This window comes from Alosa alosa, chromosome 7 (assembly GCF_017589495.1).
Source record: "Alosa alosa isolate M-15738 ecotype Scorff River chromosome 7, AALO_Geno_1.1, whole genome shotgun sequence".
NCBI lineage: Eukaryota > Metazoa > Chordata > Actinopteri > Clupeiformes > Clupeidae > Alosa > Alosa alosa.
In genome coordinates this window covers 6,690,464-6,709,675 of record NC_063195.1, presented here as the reverse complement: position 1 = coordinate 6,709,675, position 19,212 = coordinate 6,690,464, and the positions used below count along the sequence as shown (strand labels likewise).

At 39.9% G+C, this 19,212-nt stretch overlaps 4 protein-coding genes across 7 annotated transcripts in view; 1 reads left to right on the top strand and 3 right to left on the bottom strand.

Moving 5' to 3' along the window:
* LOC125297241 (zinc finger protein 729-like) overlaps positions 1–19,212 on the bottom strand; it is a 540,495-nt gene that overhangs the window by 47,090 nt on the left and 474,193 nt on the right. The window lies entirely within an intron of this gene.
* Positions 98–3,703, top strand: LOC125297340. Of its 4 annotated transcripts, none has more exons than XM_048247660.1 (3): positions 98–418; positions 1,733–1,915; positions 2,627–3,703. In XM_048247660.1, exons 1-3 carry the CDS (start codon positions 178–180, stop codon positions 3,658–3,660), a joined length of 1,458 nt encoding a protein of 485 aa, XP_048103617.1. In that variant the 5' UTR covers positions 98–177; the 3' UTR covers positions 3,661–3,703. The 4 variants fall into 4 exon arrangements, with proteins under 4 accessions (XP_048103617.1, XP_048103619.1, XP_048103621.1 ...); XM_048247662.1 differs by lacking the exon at positions 98–418 and adding an exon at positions 689–1,113; XM_048247664.1 differs by lacking the exon at positions 98–418 and adding an exon at positions 1,391–1,409.
* LOC125297397 (zinc finger protein 85-like) lies at positions 11,839–12,697 on the bottom strand. Its single transcript, XM_048247758.1, has one exon. The coding sequence runs from the start codon at positions 12,695–12,697 to the stop codon at positions 11,936–11,938; it is 762 nt and encodes a 253-aa protein (XP_048103715.1). The 3' UTR covers positions 11,839–11,935.
* LOC125297268 (gastrula zinc finger protein XlCGF57.1-like) overlaps positions 12,648–19,212 on the bottom strand; it is a 39,909-nt gene continuing 33,344 nt past the window's right edge. Inside the window, exon 3 of the mRNA XM_048247531.1 lies at positions 12,648–13,273. Within this exon, the coding sequence (XP_048103488.1) occupies positions 12,648–13,273 (626 nt within the window). The remainder of the gene's footprint in view (positions 13,274–19,212) is intronic.

Below are 19,212 nucleotides of genomic sequence, written 5' to 3'. Positions count from 1 at the left end.
TATTGTCAAAATAAAAGTCGGAATGGAATAGGGCTTGGGCGTCATGACGTCATCACTTGGCGTGACCGCCATGTTGATTGCTTCCTTTACTGCCTCTCGGAATACTGCGCACTGTTAATAGACATAACCTCCTCAGTAGTGTCTTAATTTGATTAATTTGGCGTTACTATCTCAACCATGGTAAACCGTTGCTGTATTGTGGGGTGTAAAAGCGCAACACATAATCGCCATGGGGAAAAGATCGAAAATGGATTAACTTACCACCGCTTTCCTGCTTGGAGGCGCCACCAGGGAGACCAAGTATCCGAGATAACAAAGAGTCGTCGGCTCGCTTGGATCGCGGCTGTAAGACGACCAAACATAACCTTCCACAGTATCCCGACGTCGATGAGAGTGTGTTCCTTGCATTTTCATTCTGGTAAGTTAAAGAACCGCCGTCTCGCTATCCGGAGAAATAATCTATGGTCACCGCTATTAACCGATTTCCGGCTCCCATTGACTTCCATTCAACACATGTAAACAAAACGTCAGTTTTGTGGTTAACTAACGCCGCTGACTTATGCCAGCAACTATTCCACTTTGATAAGAAACTACATTTTCGTACAACATATATACAGCAAAAATAACAGAATTTAGATCAAGCAACGTGGAGAAATCTCAGGATGAAGAAAATTGACGCTGCGTGACTGGGTGCTTTGCATTTCTCATTGTCCATGAGTCACGTATAACAGGTTACTCTGGTGGCCGTTATCCCTCACTTATCAGAGTAATTACATTCAAAAACATACCCTTAGAGCACAATTTATAAATGAATGAAGTTTAAAAAGAAAAACACAATATATCAGAGGGATTACACGAATAATTAGTAAGCTATTGCGCTGCACGGCCACCAGATGACGCCATTTCACTGCTTGCGTTTCCAGCCAAAAAAGGCCCGAAGTGCAGTGAAATGCCGCCATCTAGTGGCCTGAAATATGTAATGTAGCTCATTACATTTATTAGAAAAGAAGCGACCGTCGAATAATCTTGTACTTTATTGTCAATTATTCGTGTAATCCCTCTGACATGTTGTGTTTCTCTTCATTCCTTTATAAATTGTGGAGTATCATTAAGGTACGTTTTGGAATGTAATTACTCTGACATTCGATATTAAACGAGCACAAATTTAGGCAATAGGCACAGTCTTAAGGGCTGACACTTTGTATAAAATGTCTCCTCACTGCTTAAGCCAAATTCTGTTATTCCTGCTCTGTATATGCTGCACCAAAATGTAGTTTATTATCAAAGTGAAATGATTGCTGGCATAAGCCAGCGGCGTTAGTTTACATGTGTTGAATGGAAGTCAATGGGAGCCGGAAATCGGTAAACAGCGGTGACCAAAGATGATTTTTCCGGATAGCGAGACACCGGTAGTTCAAGACGGTGTATGATTTTCTTTTTATACATTGTTTCTTTCCTTCAACCGCGACACCACGTACATGAAGGCGCGTGCGCGCACTCAAACACAACACAAACACGGTTCTATAGACCCTTTCAAGAGAGTTCCATTATCAGCATCATAGTTGGCCCCACAAGGCTTCCGTTTTAACATTCCATATGTTATCTTAATGCAGAGGAAGTAGATTGGGGCCCAAATAGAACGTTCAAGCATTGTTTTTGTTTTTATTGTTGAAAGGGTCTATATGTTTTCAACGCGTCTGCTATGGGATAATACTTTTGATTGTGTTACCAGGAAAACCAGCAAATGAAATGTACAACTCTCATCCGGATTGGGCCCCATCACTACACCTGGGCCACACTGAGATGAAGGCCACAAAGACTGCACGCTACGAGAGACGGAAAACCAGAAAACGGCAAAGGACTGACAGCACACCTGCGATGGATGAGACAGTTATTGATGACCTTGTTCCACCAGGTAAGCCCTCTACAGAGCCAGCAGATACAAGATCTTATATTGTTTTTGTTGCTGTTGACAGCTGCATGTGGCTCATGCTCTGTCATGCTTGATCATCCTTAAGCATCCTTAAGCACACTATGTTGATATTTGACATTTGATTTAGTTTTTATAGTATATTTAGTATTTAGTATTTTAGTATCATGTTTATCTTCTATTGTCTCTATTGTGCACTGGAGTTTTCTTATATGTATATTACTTTTTCTGCTGTAAGTGCATGTTGTGTGTGATGTCTGTATGCTACTGAGACCTTGAAATTCCCCTTGGGGATCAAAAAAGTATTTATCTATCTGTCTATCTATCTATCTATCTATCTATCTAACCAGTGAACCAGTCATAACCTCTCTAAACGTTATTGAAGTTCAACCAAAGATCCTTTAAGTTCAACTAAACTGACTGGTAAAACACCATCATTAAAATGTTCCACAAGTCCAACCATTACAAAGGATATTGAGTAAATATCAACCTTTTTAGACATATTGATGCATTTGCTGTTATCTCTTGAATTTCCTATGGCTGACGCAGGCTCGTGGTCATTTTCGGCAGGTTGTGTGGTTGTGAATTGCTCACAGTGCTATCTATCTATCTATCTATCTATCTATCTATCTATCTATCTATCTATCTATCTATCTATCTATCTTTAGCCTAAATATTTCCTTATCTGATTCACAGTGGAGACACCAGCACCAGCAGAGGATGGAGCTGACCAGACACTGTTGATAGAATGTGACCTCTGTCAGCGTCGGCGCGCTGAAATCGACCGGCTGCTGGAAGAGAACTGCGCCCTGAAATGTGAGCTCGGCCGGAGAAAAATGGACGAACATTTCCTGAAGGATGACAACGTCAAAGTGAAGTACTACACTGGGCTTCCACACCTTGAGGTTGTCATGGGTGTTCTGGCCTGCGTCGGGCCGCACATGACACAGAGTAGTAAAGCACTGTCACCTTTTCAGATGCTTTTTCTGACCCTCATGCGCCTTAGACTGAACTTACCAATACAACACATTGCCCACCTCTTTTGTGTGGACAGAAAAACTGTTTCCAAAACGTTCAGCGACACCATACATGTTCTGCATGCGCGCACCAGCCCTTTGATTACCTGGCCAGGGAGAGACGTGTGGCGTGCTGCTATGCCCCACGAGTTTGTGGAGGCCTTCGGGACGCGTGTTGCCCTTATCCTGGACTGTTTCGAAATATTTATACAGAGGCCGTCAAATCTTAAAGCTCAAGCTCAGTCATATTCCCACTACAAACACAACAGAACTATGAAGTACCTTGTTGGTATCACACCGCAGGGCTCAATTTCTTTCATTTCCAAGGGATGGGGGGGACGCGTCAGTGACGAGCACGTAACTGATAACTGTGGGATTCTGGACAAACTGTTACCTGGGGATTTGGTGTTGGCCGACCGCGGCTTTGACACGGAGGACAGTGTGGGGCTTATGTGTGCCGAGGTAAAGATCCCTGCTTTCACAAAAGGACGCTGTCAGCTGGATGCAAGAGACGTGGAGAGCACAAGAAAAATTGCCCACCTCCGAATTCATGTGGAAAGGGTGATTGGAACCGTCCGCAACAAGTACACCATTTTGTCAGATAAAGTACCGATTCACATGGTGTTGCCATGCAAGGATGAAGACATGACATTCCTCGATAAGATTGTGTCTGTTTGTTGTGCTCTGACAAACATGAGCCCTATGTTATGCTGAAATATATTTTTAATTTAAATAAATTTTAAGTGCATTAAATACAGCCATAAGTGTCTTGCTGCCATACCCAATCTTCACAATAAACATACTTAAATGTCTATAAACAAGAAGCAGTAACAGTATGATGTGCAAAAGCAAGAAGTGTCACACAATCAGATGTTTTTCAGTGTTTATTTGCAATAGTGCAACCTGAGAACACAGAACGGTGCAGTTGGAATGCTTCAAGATCAAAGGTTACAAATAAAAAATGGACACAGAAAATGGAGTGCAATTGTTATATGACAACAAATACTATTTTTTTAATTCTTTCAATACTATAAATAAAAAAGTATCTATAAAATATCAACTATGGACACAGAAAATGGAGTGCAATTTTTTTTATATGACAATAATAAATACTCATTTTTTTTTATAAATTCCTTCAATACTATATAAATAAATAGGTATCTATAAAATAACAACTATGGACACATAGAAAATGGAGGTAGTGCAAATGATATATATATTGCATGCAATAATGGATACAAATAAAAATGGAGGTAGTGCAATTTATGTAATAATAATAATAATAAATATAAGTTTCTTATCATTTCTTTCCAAGCTACAGATAAATAGGTATCTATACAATATATAATATACTATATATGTCTGGACAGCTGGGTGACGACAGACATGCATCACAAAACCAGGAGTCACCTGCTGCAGTGGCTGCATCAAGTCTAACACAGGAAAGGTGGAACCACTGCGCCGAACAGTTCTTTTTTTTTGGGGGCTTTTATGCCTTTAATGACAGGATAGTGAAGAATGTCAAAAAGTGAGTGGGAGAGAGAGTCGGGGTGGGACCCGGAAGGGACGGGGGGAATCGAACCCGGGACACCGGCATACGGTGCAGGTGCCCCAGCCAGTTGCACCACGGCGGGGGGGTCGCACAGTGTTCTTGTTGTCACATGCAACCATGTCATCTAGTTCCTCAGGCCCTTGGCACACGCACCGCGTATTCTCAAGTTACTCAGGCCCTTGGCACACGCACCGCGTGTTCTCTAGTTCCTCAGGCCCTTGGCACACGCACGCGTGTTCTCTAGTTCCTCAGGCCCTTGGCACCGTGTGTTCTCTAGTTCCTCAGGCCCTTGGCACCGCGTGTTCTCTAGTCCCTCAGGCCCTTGGCACACGCACCGTGTGTTCTCTAGTTCCTCAGGCCCTTGGCACCGCGTGTTCTCTAGTCCCTCAGGCCCTTGGCACCGCGTGTTCTCTAGTCCCTCAGGCCCTTGGCACACGCACCGCGTGTTCTCTAGTTCCTCAGGCCCTTGTGTTTCTCTAGTTCCTCAGGCCCTTGGCACCGCGTGTTCTCTAGTTCCTCAGGCCCTTGGCACACGCACCGCGTGTTCTCTAGTTCCTCAGGCCCTTGGCACCGCGTGTTCTCTAGTTCCTCAGGCCCTTGGCACCGCGTGTTCTCTAGTTCCTCAGGCCCTTGGCACACACACCGCGTGTTCTCTAGTTCCTCAGGCCCTTGGCACCGCGTGTTCTCTAGTTCCTCAGGCCCTTGGCACACGCAGCGTGTTCTCTTTATGTTCCTCTTCCTCACTCTCTTTTGCCCTCTTACTTGTGGGATTGTTACAGTGTTACGAGATTTGGCGTCTCATTGATGCGTTGAGAGTGCAAGACCTGAGGAGACATAAATGAGCATGCATTACACATTTGTTCATTTGTCTTAAAACTGAAAAAAAAAAAAAAACAGCAGTAATAATAAAGTAACACATTACTGAGGGGTTGAGATTAATGTTTGGTTTCCTGCATAGAATGAAACATAATGAAGTGTTGTTCTTATCGGCCATTTTTAATGTGATGACAAAAAAAAATGACATTTATATATACGACAGTAAAGTATATCTGAATATTAATTTATATACCTTAACCATAGCTGTCAACACTGAACATTGAAAATAAGGGAGATTTCACCCAAAATACGGAAAAAAATTCAACATTCATCTTTCTGTTGCTATCCCTCTGCTGATAGCAAAAATTCGTACTACAAAACTGCTGCATTAGATTAGATTACATTAGATTCAACTTCATTGTCATTTAGCAGAGTACAGGTACAGAGCCAATGAAATGCAGTTGACATCCAACCAGAAGTGCAGAGAAGCATTAAATACCTAGTGCAGGTAGAGGTTGTGTATACAATAGAGATTAATAATGTACAGTGTATAGTTGGATAAATACAGGTTTCCCAGAAACCCAGCTGATTGATCAGATGATTACTTCCTCTTCTATTGGTGGACATCATTCAGGGCGCCCTTTTTAAAGCAACACCAAAGAACTTTTCCTCTGTCGCACACACTATTTGTTTATCCAGCTCCAGCTTTGCAAATAACAATGTCCACAGACAAGTTAGAATATATTGCATGATTTTATGAAAATATATTGCAACATCAGATGCAAGTCAAATTTGTAGTTTCTCATGTCTCATTCCATCGAACTACAGATCCGCTACCCGATCCGGCAAACTTACATAGTGCGGTTATAGCCGATAGAGGGCCGCTGGGTTTAATGCAGAAAGTGCTGTTCACCCTGTTACGAGTTGATGAACCACTGAAACGATTTTGGAAACATTATTTTAAGGTACAAAAAACTCTTTGGTGTTGCTTTAAGCTGCCGTAGCCTGCCTACTCTTGCCGTTTTCTCTGCAAGCCTTTTTGCAACCCACCTCCACCCCATCTCCTCCTCATACATCTGCCTTATCAATGTCTAGTTGCTGCAATGATGCCTGGTCTGTTCTGTACCCCAAGGGGGGTTTATCTGGCTGCTCTCTCTGTCTTAGGCTTTTCATGTTTACACGTGGAAGGGGAACCAGAACAGAGCTATACCGCCAAATGAAACATTATGCATTACAAATAGTATTTAACAAACTGGACAAAGTGGTTGTGACTGAATAGATGAAACATTATGCATTACAAATAGTATTTAACAAACTGGACAAAGTGGTTTTGACTGAATAAATGAAACATTATGCATTACAAATAGTATTTAACAAACTTACTGGACAAAGTGGTTCTGACTGAATAAATTAAACATTATGCATTACAAATAGTTTAACAAACTGGACAAGTGGTTCTGACTGAATAAATTAAACATTATGCATTACAAATAGTTTAACAAACTGGACAAGTGGTTCTGACTGAATAAATGAAACATTATGCATTACAAATAGTTTAACAAACTGGACAAAGTGGTTCTGACTGAATAAATGAAACATTATGCATTACAAATAGTATTTAACAAACTGGACAAAGTGGTTCTGACTGAATAAATGTTTTGTTTTTTTTGGTGTGAACAATGAATAATTAATTCAATTTATTAAATAGAGCTATTTTTTTCAGCATATCATGGTATGTGTACAAGAGAGGAGAAGAGACGAGAGGAGTGTGAGTGTCTGGAAAAGAAGAGAGGAGTGTATATTTAATTAATTGGCTGACGCTTTTGTCCAAAGCGTCTTATACATCAATTATTACACTTACCCACTTTGCCCCCATCATCGCCTTCAATTTCAATGTCAATGTCAATGTCAATGTCAAATTTATTATAGTGGATGGAATCCACTATCTTAAAATCTCCTGGCTTCTTCTTCTTATTATTATAACCATTTTTTCTTTTGACCTTTTCAAGAATTAATGCGACTCTAACCGCTTAACGTACAGACATGTTGAAATAACCGTTTTGTAGGTCTGGAGTTGGACAACAGAGTAACTTTTTCAGATTTTCTTAAAAGTTTATACTTTTTGAGAAATAGGGGATTAAAAATTGTAAAAAGCTCATTTTTCCCCCATAGACTTGAATGGCTGTGATGTCATAATGGCCTAAAGCCAGCTGCGCTCGTTAAGCTCCCAGAGTAGTTCCCGGGCTAATTAGAACACTGGCACAGGTGTCACCTGTGAATCAAACTGTCTCAGCTTCTAATGCATACAATCTGGTGCTCTCTAAAACTACACATCCTGTTTAAGTGTTTCCCTTGTGTCAATAAAAGTCACAGCCATATCTCATGCTTTGCGCATTATATCTCCAGAACGGTTTGATGCATATGCTTCAAATTTGGTACAAGTGTTTGTATGGACTCAAAGATGAAGTGAGTTGATGTTGGAGGTCAAAGGTCAAGTCAATGAACACTCTAAGTGCGATATCTCAAGAATGCCTTGACATACATGCCTGAAATTTGGTATGAGTATTTGTATGGATTCAAAGATGAAGTGAATTGATGTTGGAAGTCAAAGGTCAAATGTCAAGGTCAAAAACACCTTGAGTGTTATATCTCAAGAACGCCTTGACACACAAGGTCTTTTGGTACGAGGGTTTGTATTAACTCAAAGATTAAGTGATTTAATAATGTTTTTTTTTTTCCAGGAATTTCCCCACCAACATTAAGCCAGCAGCTTCCCATCCACTATTGTAATTCCTCTGGCATTACATTCTAGTTTATAAAGCGCATTTACAGACGGCTTAGCCGCACCAAAGTGCTTCACAATAAAGTGCAATAAATAAACACAGGAGGCAAAAACAAAACAAAAAGGGCTACAGTTAAAATAAATTAAGAAATGCAGAAAAAAGAACATTTAAAACTAAACACTGGGGCATAAAGGGAGACACTAGCCAAAGGCAAGTGAAAAGAGGTGGGTCTTTAAAAGGGACTTAAAACATTTAGAGACTGAGCTGAGCGGATGTGGAGGGGGGAGGCAGTTCAGAGTCTAGGGGCTGCCACTGAAAAAGGCTCTGTCCCCCTAGTTTTCAGCCTGGCCCTGGGTTCTTCCAGCCGCAGTTGGTCTGCTGACCGTAGTGCTCTGGAAGGGGAATGGTGGTGTAGAAGATCAGACAGGTAGGTGGGGGCCAGACCATGGAGAGATTTGTATACAGTCAAGAGGAGTTTGAAATTGATGCGGTAGCGGATGGGGAGCCAGTGGAGTGAAGCCAGAACTGGGGTGATATGTTAACGTTTTTTAGTGCAGGTGAGTTCTGAACCAACCATTTCTGTTACTTCTCTTACTTTCATGAGGCTGCTTTCCCTAAATGATCCTTTCTCTGCTTATACTGTGAATAATGAGTGTGCTGTAAGTATGTTGGGGATGTGTGTTGGAGAAGCTTCCTGATGAAATAATGTGCTGTGTATGAGGGGGGCAGGGACTTACTATTGCAAGCAGAGTACTGTATGTAATGTATGTGAGTGATGACAGTGAAGATGTGTGTGGGACAGTGTGGGAGTGGAGCAGTGACTGTGTGTGTGTGTGTGTAGTGTGTGTGTGTGGGTAGGTGGGGGCAGTGTGCTCAAAAGGGGCATGTAGAGGATGTGTGTTGAGAAGATCCTGTTTGAAGACAATGTGCTGTGTATGTGTGGGGGGCAGTGTGCAGCAAGTATGTAGAGGAGGCTTACTGTAGCAAGCAGTGTGCTGTATGTATGTGAAGTGATGACAGTGATGATGTAAGTGTGTGTGTTGGGGATGGGGGTGGGGTGGGGGGGGGGGCAGAAAAGGCTAGGGCAATCAAGGACATGGGTAGATGGAGGAGAAATCAAAAATAATAAATAAAAAGTGTGCAAAAAGTTGGAGAAAGTCAGATATGTGTGTGTGTGTGTGTGTTTTGGACGTGTGATGAAATAAGAAAATAAATAAAAGGTCTGTAGCATAGGGAGAGGGATGTAAAAGTGCTAAAAGTCTTGTAGGTGTGTGTTGGTGTGTGTGTGTGTGTGTGGGGGGGGGTCATGAGTGCTGAGGAGTGAATGAGTGCAAAGTCAGTATAGCGTGAGTTCAGAGTTGGGAAATGTTTGAGAGTGCTGAGGAGTGAATGTGTGCAAAGTCAGTATAGTGTGAGTTCAGAGTTCGATGGCTTTGGGGATAAAACTTCTCCTGAGTCTCTCAGTTCTGGCTTTGTGACTACATAGGCGTCTTCTTGATTTTAGCGGTAGGAATAATCCATTGTTAGGATGAGAAGAGTCCTTCAGAATCTTTTGGGCTCTTAGGAGTACTCTTCTGGAATAGATATCTTGTAGAGCAGGGAGTTGAGTTCTTATAGTACGTTCAGCTGAGCGCACTACTCTCTGCAGAGTACTACAATCTCTAACTGTGGAGTTCCCATACCAGGTGATGATGCTACCAGTTAGACACTCTCAACCGCTGAAGTCTACACTCTCAACCGCTGAAGTGTAGAAGGCCTTCATGATGGATGTAGAAACTTTGAATTTCCTTAGCTGACGAAGGAAGTAGAGTCGTTGTCTGGACTTCTTCAGAACATATTGAGTGTTAACAGTCCACTGTTAACACTCAATACTCAGGCCTATAGGCTACAAGATGGCTAGTTGCCAAGGCTACATGAAAAAAAATCTACATATTTTACTATAACAATTTCTATCAATAGGCCTTCCTTACTTGGTGTACGTAGACATTATTGAACAAACATCTGAATTTCAGTATCTAAGTAGGTTAGGTTGGGATGTCTGCTATACATTGCTGTTAAAATGCACTTCCAGTATAGTGAGTATTGGCAAAACCGGTTATCATTTTTATGTTGAGGCGTTGGGGGTGTTGTCGGCAGCTGCTGAAAGTAACTAATAAAGTAACTTGTAATCTAACTTAGTTACTTTTAAAATCAAGTAATCAGTAAAGTAACTAAGTTACTTTTTAAAGGAGTAATCAGTAATCAGATTACTTTTTCAAGGTAACTGTGGCAACACTGGTCAAAACATACACTTTTCTCTGAATAAGCAATAACAAAATAATAATATAATTTTGTGTACTATTTTATTGCCATTGCTTGTGTGCGATGCCAATGAAACGCTCTTTTGGACACGGAATAAATAGTTAACCAAGCTAGTTAGCTAGCTAGCTAACGTTAGCACAGTAAACAGAAAGTGAATGGGAACGGCTAGTAATGTTGGCTAGCTAGGTAGCAGCTATGGACTTTGGTTAAACTTGTATATTGTTGCAAACTAACCCGAAATAACACATCTGAGGCTTCAGGCGTTACCGATTTACCATCATCCATCGCGTCTGGACTCTGAAAAAACCTTTTAAGGCTAGTCTGCCTGGACCTGTTTGAACCGTCTCACTCATTCGTTCTTTGTTTAACAGACGTTTTAAGCGTGTGCTTTATTTGAAATGCAGCATAGCTCATGCGTGTTGTTTAAAAACGTTCAAACAGTAGAGCCTGTTCCTTGAAAACATAGCCAAAGTACGTATTCTTGCTTTAGTAGCCTATAGGCCTACATTTTAGGCTTATTCTCAAATTCAGATTGTGAAATTGAGAATAAGCCTAAAGCCCCGGAACTTGAAAATTCAGTACTTCACTACTACCAAAACCTGAGATGCCGCTAAAATAATCAATATTGCACTATGGAACATTGAAAAACAGTGAGAGCTAGCTTCTCTGCCTTTTCTGATCCTTACATGTATCTGCATTTTGTCTCATTGATCTTCTGCTTTAAAATGTGGAAGAAGTGTGTGGTCTGTACACTGCAATTGCTCCAAAAATATCAACTTTATTACTTTAAAAACATAGCAACGTTTCGATCACCCTGGATCTTCGTCAGGAATGTGGGTAACAGGAAGAGTGTGGTCTAGATCACATGACCATTCATTCAGCACCCGCCTAAGCAGGGCACCCAAGGGTGCCAATCATCATGACTGACAGGCCTATGTGTCAATAATAAAGAAGAAAAGGAAAAAGCTGCATCAATCAAATATTGTATCAAAAGGCCCATGTGCAGTCTTAATGTTCATGACAAAGACAAATAGAAAAGAAAATACAAATTCTGCTTCAAAATGGTCAACTTTTCTAATCATTTTCAAAGTAAAATAAACTGATTGACATGAAACTCATTGTACATCATCTATAGATTGTAATTTATTCAGAATGGTCATTTTCTCACCATATCAATGTTGTTTTAACCAAATCCCATTTAAATTAATTCAATCAATTGATTCATTCCAGTATTTTTCAATTCAAAGCCATTTTTACTTCACCATTTTGACTTTGAACATATTCACCATCTCCACAGTAATCTCTTCAAGTGTGTACTAGCATATGGCGTTTGAGACTAGATATTGCTAAAAAATCTTTTCCACACTGGGCACATTTAAGAAGACTCTTGTCAGTATGTGTAAGTATGTGGCATCTAAGGTTTGGGGATGTTCTGAATACTTTTCCGCAATAAACACATTTATGAGGCTTCTCTCCCGTATGTATTAGAAAATGATTTTGGAGAGTTTGGAGGTGTGTAAATACTTTCCCACACTGGTTACACTCGCTTCTCTCCAGTGTGTATTAGCATATGGCGTTTAAGACTAGACATTGTTGGAAATGTTTTCCCACACTGGACACATTTATGAGGTTTCTCTCCTGTGTGTATAAGCATATGGGTTTCCAGCTTTGAAGGGTGTGGAAATGCTTTTCCACACTGGACACATTCATGAGGCTTTTCTCCAGTGTGAGTTAGCATATGGGTTTTAAGTTTTGAAAGGTGAGGAAATGCTTTTCCACACTGAACACATTTATGAGGCTTCTCTCCAGTGTGAGTTAGCATATGGATTTTAAGATTTGTAGAGTGCGGAAAAGCTTTTCCACACTGAGCACATTTATGAGGCTTCTCTCCAGTGTGCGTTAACATATGGGTTTTAAGCTTTGAAGGGTGAGGAAATGCTTTTCCACACTGAACACATTTATGAGGCTTCTCTCTAGTGTGTGTTATCATATGGGTTTTAAGGGTTTCCATTTGTGTAAATACTTTTCCACATTGCTTACATTTATGAGGCTTCTCTCCAGTGTGTCTTAGCACATGGCTTTTAAGATTTGAACGTTTTCTAAAACCTTTTCCACAATGGAGACATTTATGAGGCTTCTCTCCAGTGTGTATTAGCATGTGTATTTTAAGATTTGAAATTTGTGAAAAAGCTTTTCCACACTGGGTACATTTATGAGGCTTCTCTCCAGTGTGTATGAACATGTGGGTTTTAAGAGTTGAACTGTATGAAAAACGATTTTCCACACTGGACACATTCATGAGGCTTTTCTCCAGTATGTGTAATCTTGTGACGTTGAAGATCTTGGGATGTTCTAAATGATTTTCCACACTGGGAACAATTATGATGCCTCTCTCCAGTGTGTACTAGCATGTGAATTTTAAGGTTTCCAGCCAATCTAAACCCTTTTCCACACTGGGTACATTCATGAGATTTCTCTCCACTAGGTGGCTTCATTCCTTTATTAGGCTCCTCTCCTTTGTGTACAAGCATGTGGCGTGAAAGACTTGACCTGTGTGAAAAACCTTTTCCACACTGGGAACATTTATGAGGCTTCTCTCCCGTTTGTGTAAGCATGCAGTGGTTGACTAGTGAGGGTGTTGTGAATGCTTTTCCACAATGAGAATATTTATGGGTTTTTTTCCGAGACTTCTCCTTTTTCTCCTTTTCGTTCACCCTAACTGAGTGTGTTCGCTGGTGTTTCTCAAGTTTAGTAAGGGTCGTGAAACTCCTCCTGCAGACTGAGCAGTGGTGCAGCCTTTCTTTGAGTTGCAGGTTGAGTTCATCATTCAGTCCATGGATCCTCTGTCGTGTTACATGTGGGTGTTCAGATACACCTGCAAGAGTAACCACATGCACTTAGAATGACAATAGATGTTTGTAAATTGGTTAAGTTTTATCACGTATGATTTATTTAACTGTCTCAAAATAGCTTTACACTTCGATGGTAGTATAGATAGGGTCCCTACAGACATACTGTAGGACTATCAACTCTGAAAGTTTACAAAAAGGCCATAACAAGGGTTGTTTCTGAAGGAAGCGCATTGCCTAACTTTGTGTTTCGATAGCGTCAAATCAGTTGGCGTGTTCGACTTCTTCCAGCATTGTACAGATCAGGCTGAAGGAAGCGCATCCGGATTTCATGATTGGTTACACTGATTTTACAGCAACTAATAGGGTCATTGTTAGGGACGACGCACTGTTGGAGTGCCTAAGACAGGGGTCTCAAACTCAAATGAGCTGGGGGCCACTTTGGACAATGTCATCTGATTGGAGGGCCATGTCAGTGTTAAAGAATAATAATAAAAAAAAAAAAACGGCTATTTCCTAAAATGCAATGTTTTTCTCAAATACTGTATTTTCAAACACAAAACTACAAACTGAAAGTGCAAGTCTTTTTGTCTATTTTTAGACACCTGTGCTAGCAAACTTAGCTTATAAACAAAATAATGATAAAATAAATATTATACAAATTAGTAAAAACAAACAAAAAAGCATAAAAACAGGTAAGCCTATGTGTACGTTTCACACCAAATAAAAATATTTTCCTCATAACTTTTTTAAACATGGCAAACTAGGCTTCAGGGTTAAGAAAGCAACACCATTGGATTTTTATATCAAAATTTCAAAAGGCCATGACTTGAAAGTGGTCAGAGATAAAGACCTACTGTAAATGTAAATGTTTTGAGTATAAACAAAAGTTTATGAAGGGAGTAAATTTACCCTTCTAATTTGTCACTGGATGGCAAGCACCTCAAATTATGCACCTTTCAGTAAATACTGGATGTTAAACATATTTGAGCAGGTTTACATTCTTTTTTGTCATATTACATAACAAATGAACAAGAAAACAGTAGGCCTAAGATGTATACCAACAATAGTAAACTATTAGTAGCCTATAACCACAAGGCCTACAATAAAATGCCTCCTGGTCAAATCAATTCCTATCGTTCCTATCCTATCCTTCCTATAGGTGACTTTGTAGTTCTTCAGAGCCCTATTTTTACTACCTCTGCTGTCTCTACCACGTCCATTACGGACACTATCATCACGATTACCACTGCAACCTCCAAGCTATGTTGGGCAGAGGGTCTAAATAAGCATGGTATGCTTAGTGGACACCGTCGTATACACGCAAAGACGCACCTCCATTCACAGACGCACCGTGATCACTGTCAATAGTCGATTGATCATAACCTCCAAAAGTCAGATAATATCTCCTTCAGAATCAGAATAGGTGAAAAACATAGCCTACCCAAGACTTCATCACACATGAACGTTTTTCAACATTTGGTGTAGGCCTATTTCTGCTTCAATTTGTGCAAAACTATGGCCTGCATCGCCTTCAGCTGGCCATTATTTAACAAATGCACGCCTTTGTGTTTCTCGGCGGTAATAGTATTTACTGAAAACTTTGTGCAGGGATTTTGGGTTTGAATCAAGCTCTGGATGTCTAGCAAATAGTGGAGGAGAGTTCAAATGAGATTTGTCACCATACTTGAATTTATCATCTGTTTTAATCAATATTGTTGTTTGACGCAATTAAAAATACCCTCAAGGGCCGAATTACATTACTATTTTGACATAGGTCACAGGCCGGAGTTTGAAGACCCCTGGCTTAAAACCTCCCTTAGCTGTTGTAAAATGAATGTAACCTACGGACTCGAGTGGCTTATTGCTTTTCAAAAACTGTTACTATAAATACCTGGCAAAGTTTTATAGTAAGAGTATTCATATATTTATTCATAGATAATCATTCGTCCGCCAAGTAATATATTTCCTCTATCTGAATGATTTCCAAGAATTTGTTGAGACACAGCTACTTTAACTTTTGTATTAAGTTATGGTAGCGCAGTAACATCAAACAAAATGCAGTCAAGGTGTATGTTTGTGCTGAATTTTACAACGACATTGAATGTGATTCAGCCAATCACAATCAAGGAATGGAACTATCAGTATCAACTGTTACAGCTCATACGCACAGTTGTGTGCGTTGCAATGCTGGAGACGCATCCCGTTCACTTTAGATGGGCTTACGTCATCCGTTGCCGAACTGGATTGTGGATCCGTTGCGTCGCCTTGCATTTTGTCTCATTGGTCTTCTGCTTTAAAATGTGGAAGAAGTGTGGTCTGCACACTGCAATTGCTCCAAAAATATCAACTTTATTACTTTAAAAACATAGCAACGTTTCGATCACCCTGGATCTTTGTCAGGCATGTGGGTAACAGGAAGAGTGTGGCCCATATCACATGACCATTCATTCAGCACCCACGGGTGCCAATCATCATGACTGACAGGCCTATGTGTCAATAATAAAGAAGAAAAGGAAAAAGCTGCATCAATCAAATATTGTATCAAAAGGCCCATGTGCAGTCTTAATGTTCATGACAAAGACAAATAGAAAAGAAAATACAAATTCTGCTTCAAAATGGTCAACTTTTCTAATCATTTTCAAAATAAAATAAACTAGCCAGTGGCCACTGATTGACATGAAACTCATTGTACATCATCTATAGATTATAATTTATTCAGAATGGTCATTTTCTCACCATATCAATGTTGTTTTAACCAAACCCTATTGAAATTAATTAAATCAATTGATTCATTCCAGTATTTTTCAATTCAAAGCCATTTTTACTTCACCATTTTGACTTTAAACATATTCACCACCTCCATAATCATCTCTTCAAGTGTGTGCTAGCATATGGCATTTGAGACTAGATATTGCTAAAAAATCTTTTTTTCACACTAGACACATTTAAGAAGACTCTTGTCAGTATGTGTAAGTATGTGGCATCTAAGGTTTTTGGATGTTCTGAATACTTTTCTGCAATAAACACATTTATGAGGCTTCTCTCCTGTATGTATTAGCAAATGATTTTGGAGAGATTGGAGGTGTCTAAATACTTTCCCACACTGGTTACATTCATGAGGCTTCTCTCCAGTGTGTACTAGCATATGGCGTTTAAGACTACACATTGTTGAAAACGGTTCCCCACACTGGACACATTTATGAGGCTTCTCTCCAGTGTGTATTAGCAAATGATTTTGAGAGATTGAGGTTTAAGACTAAATTTATGATTCCAGTGAATAGCATTTTTCCCACACTGGACTACACATTGTTGAAAAACGGTTCCCACACTCCATGAGGCATTTTTCTCTCCAGTGTGAGTTAGCATATGGTTTTAAGATTAAACAGGGTGAGGAAATGCTTTTCCACACTGAACACATTCCACATGAGGTTTCTCTCCAGTGTGAGTTAGCATATGGGTTTTAAGAAGATTTGAGGAAATGCTTTTCCACACTGAACACAAAGGTTTCCTCCTTGGGTTACAATGTTGACATGAACATTTGAAAACCTCTTTCCACAATGTTGACATTTATGAGGCTTCTCTCCAGTGTGTATTTGCATGTGTATGTTAAGATTTGAAATTTGTGAAAAAGCTTTTCCACACTGGATACATTTATGAGGCTTCTCTCCAGTGTGTATTAGCATGTGTTTTTTAAGAGTTGAACTTAATGAAAAACGTTTTCCACACTGGACACATTCATGAGGCTTTTCTCCAGTATGTGTAAACTTGTGACGTTGAAGATCTTGGGATGTTCTAAATGATTTTCCACACTGGGAACAATTATGATGCCTCTCTCCAGTGTGTACTACCATGTGAATTTTAAGGTTTCCAGCCAATCTAAAACCTTTTCCACACTGGGTGCATTCATGAGATTTCTCTCCACTAGGTGGCTTCATTCCTTTATTAGGCTCCTCTCCTTTGTGTACAAGCATGTGGCGTGAAAGACTTGACCTGTGTGAAAAACCTTTTCCACACTGGGAACATTTATGAGGCTTCTCTCCTGTCTGTGTAAGCATGCAGTGGTTGACTAGTGAGGGTGTTGTGAATGCTTTTCCACAATGAGAATATTTATGTGGCATTTTCCGAGACTTCTCCTTTTCGTTCACCCTAACTGAGTGTGTTCGCTGGTGTTTCTCAAGTTTAGTGAGGGTCGTGAAACTCCTCCTGCAGACTGAGCAGTGGTGCAGCTTTCCTTTGAGTTGCAGGGTGAGTTCATCACTCTGTCCAAGGATCTTCAGTCGTGTTACATGTGGGTGTTCAGATACACCTGGAAGAGTAACCACATGGACTTAGAATGACGATAGATGTTTGTAAATTAGTTAAGTTTTATCACGTATGATTTATTTAACTGTCTCAAAATAGCTTTACACTTCGATGGTAGCATAGATGGGGTCCCTACAGACATACGGTAGGACTATTTACCCTGAAAGTTTACAGAAAGGCCATAACAAGGGTTGCTTCTGAAGGAAGCGCATTGCCTAACTTTGTGTTTCGATAGCGTCAAATCAGTTGGCGTGTTCGACTTCTTCCAGCATTGTACAGATCAGGCTGAAGGAAGCGCATCCGGATTTCATGAGTGGTTACACTGATTTTACAACAGCTAAGAGGGTCATTGTTAGGGACGACGCACTGTTGGAGTGCCTAAGACAGGGGTCTCAAACTCAAATGAGCTGGGGGCCACTTTGGACAATGTCATCTGATTGGAGGGCCATGTCAGTGTTAAAGAATAATAATAATAAAAAAAAAAAACGGCTATTTCCTAAAATGCAATGTTTTTCTCAAATACTGTATTTTCAAACACAAAACTACAAACTGAAAGTGCAAGTCTTTTTGTCTATTTTTAGACACCTGTGCTAGCAACCTTAGCTTATGAATAAAATAATGATAAAATAAATATTATACAAATTATAAAAACAAACAAAAAACATAAAAAAAGGTAAGCCTATGTGTGCGTTTCACACCAAATAAAAATATTTTCCTCATAACTTTTTTAAACATGGCAAACTAGGCTTCAGGTTTAAGAAAGCAACACCATTGGATTTTTATATCAAAATTTCAAAAGGCCATGACTTGAAAGTTGTCAGAGATAAAGACCTACTGTAAATGTAAAAAATTTTGAGTATAAACAAAAGTTTATGAAGGGAGTAAATTTACCCTTCTAATTTGTCACTGGATGGCAAGCACCTCAAATTATGCACCTTTCAGTAAATACTGGATGTTAAACATATTTGAGCAGGTTTACATTCTTTTTTGTCATATTACATAACAAATGAACAAGAAAACAGTAGGCCTAAGATGTATACCAACAATAGTAAACTATTAGTAGCCTATAACCACAAGGCCTACAATAAAATGCCTCCTGGTCAAATCAATTCCTATCGTTCCTATCCTATCCTTCCTATAGGTGACTTTGTAGTTCTTCAGAGCCCTATTTTTACTACCTCTGCTGTCTCTACCACGCCCATTACGACACTATCATCAATGATTACCACTGCAACCTCCAAGCTATGTTGGGCAGAGGGTCTAAATAAGCATGGTATGCTTAGTGGACACCGTCGTTACACAAAAAGAGCACCTCCATTCACAGACGACCGTGATCACTGTCAATAGACGATCGATCATAACCTCCAAAAGTCAGATAATATCTCCTTCAGAATCAGAATAGGTGAATAACATAGCCTACCCAAGAGACTTCATCACACATGAACGTTTTTCAACATTTGTGTAGGCCTATTTCTGCTTCAATTTGTGCAAAAACTATGGCCTGCATCGCTTCGCCGTCATTACGAACAAAATGCACGTCTTTGTGTTTTCGCGTGTAATAGTATTTCCTGAAAACTTTGTGCAGGGATTTTGGGTTTGAATCAAGCTCTGGATGTCTAGCAAATAGTGGAGGAGAGTTCAAATGAGATTTGTCACCATA

Excerpts from the sequence above, each read along its gene's own strand:
- LOC125297340 (XM_048247660.1), top strand. The coding sequence starts at position 178 with ATGGTAAACCGTTGCTGTATTGTGGGGTGTAAAAGCGCAACACATAAT. Across the intron at positions 419-1,732 it reads TTCCTTGCATTTTCATTCTG|GAAAACCAGCAAATGAAATG; the intron begins GTAAGTTAAAGA and ends TTGTGTTACCAG. Across the intron at positions 1,916-2,626 it reads TGATGACCTTGTTCCACCAG|TGGAGACACCAGCACCAGCA; the intron begins GTAAGCCCTCTA and ends TCTGATTCACAG.
- LOC125297397 (XM_048247758.1), bottom strand. The coding sequence starts at position 12,697 with ATGAATGTGTCCAGTGTGGAAAATCGTTTTTCATACAGTTCAACTCTT.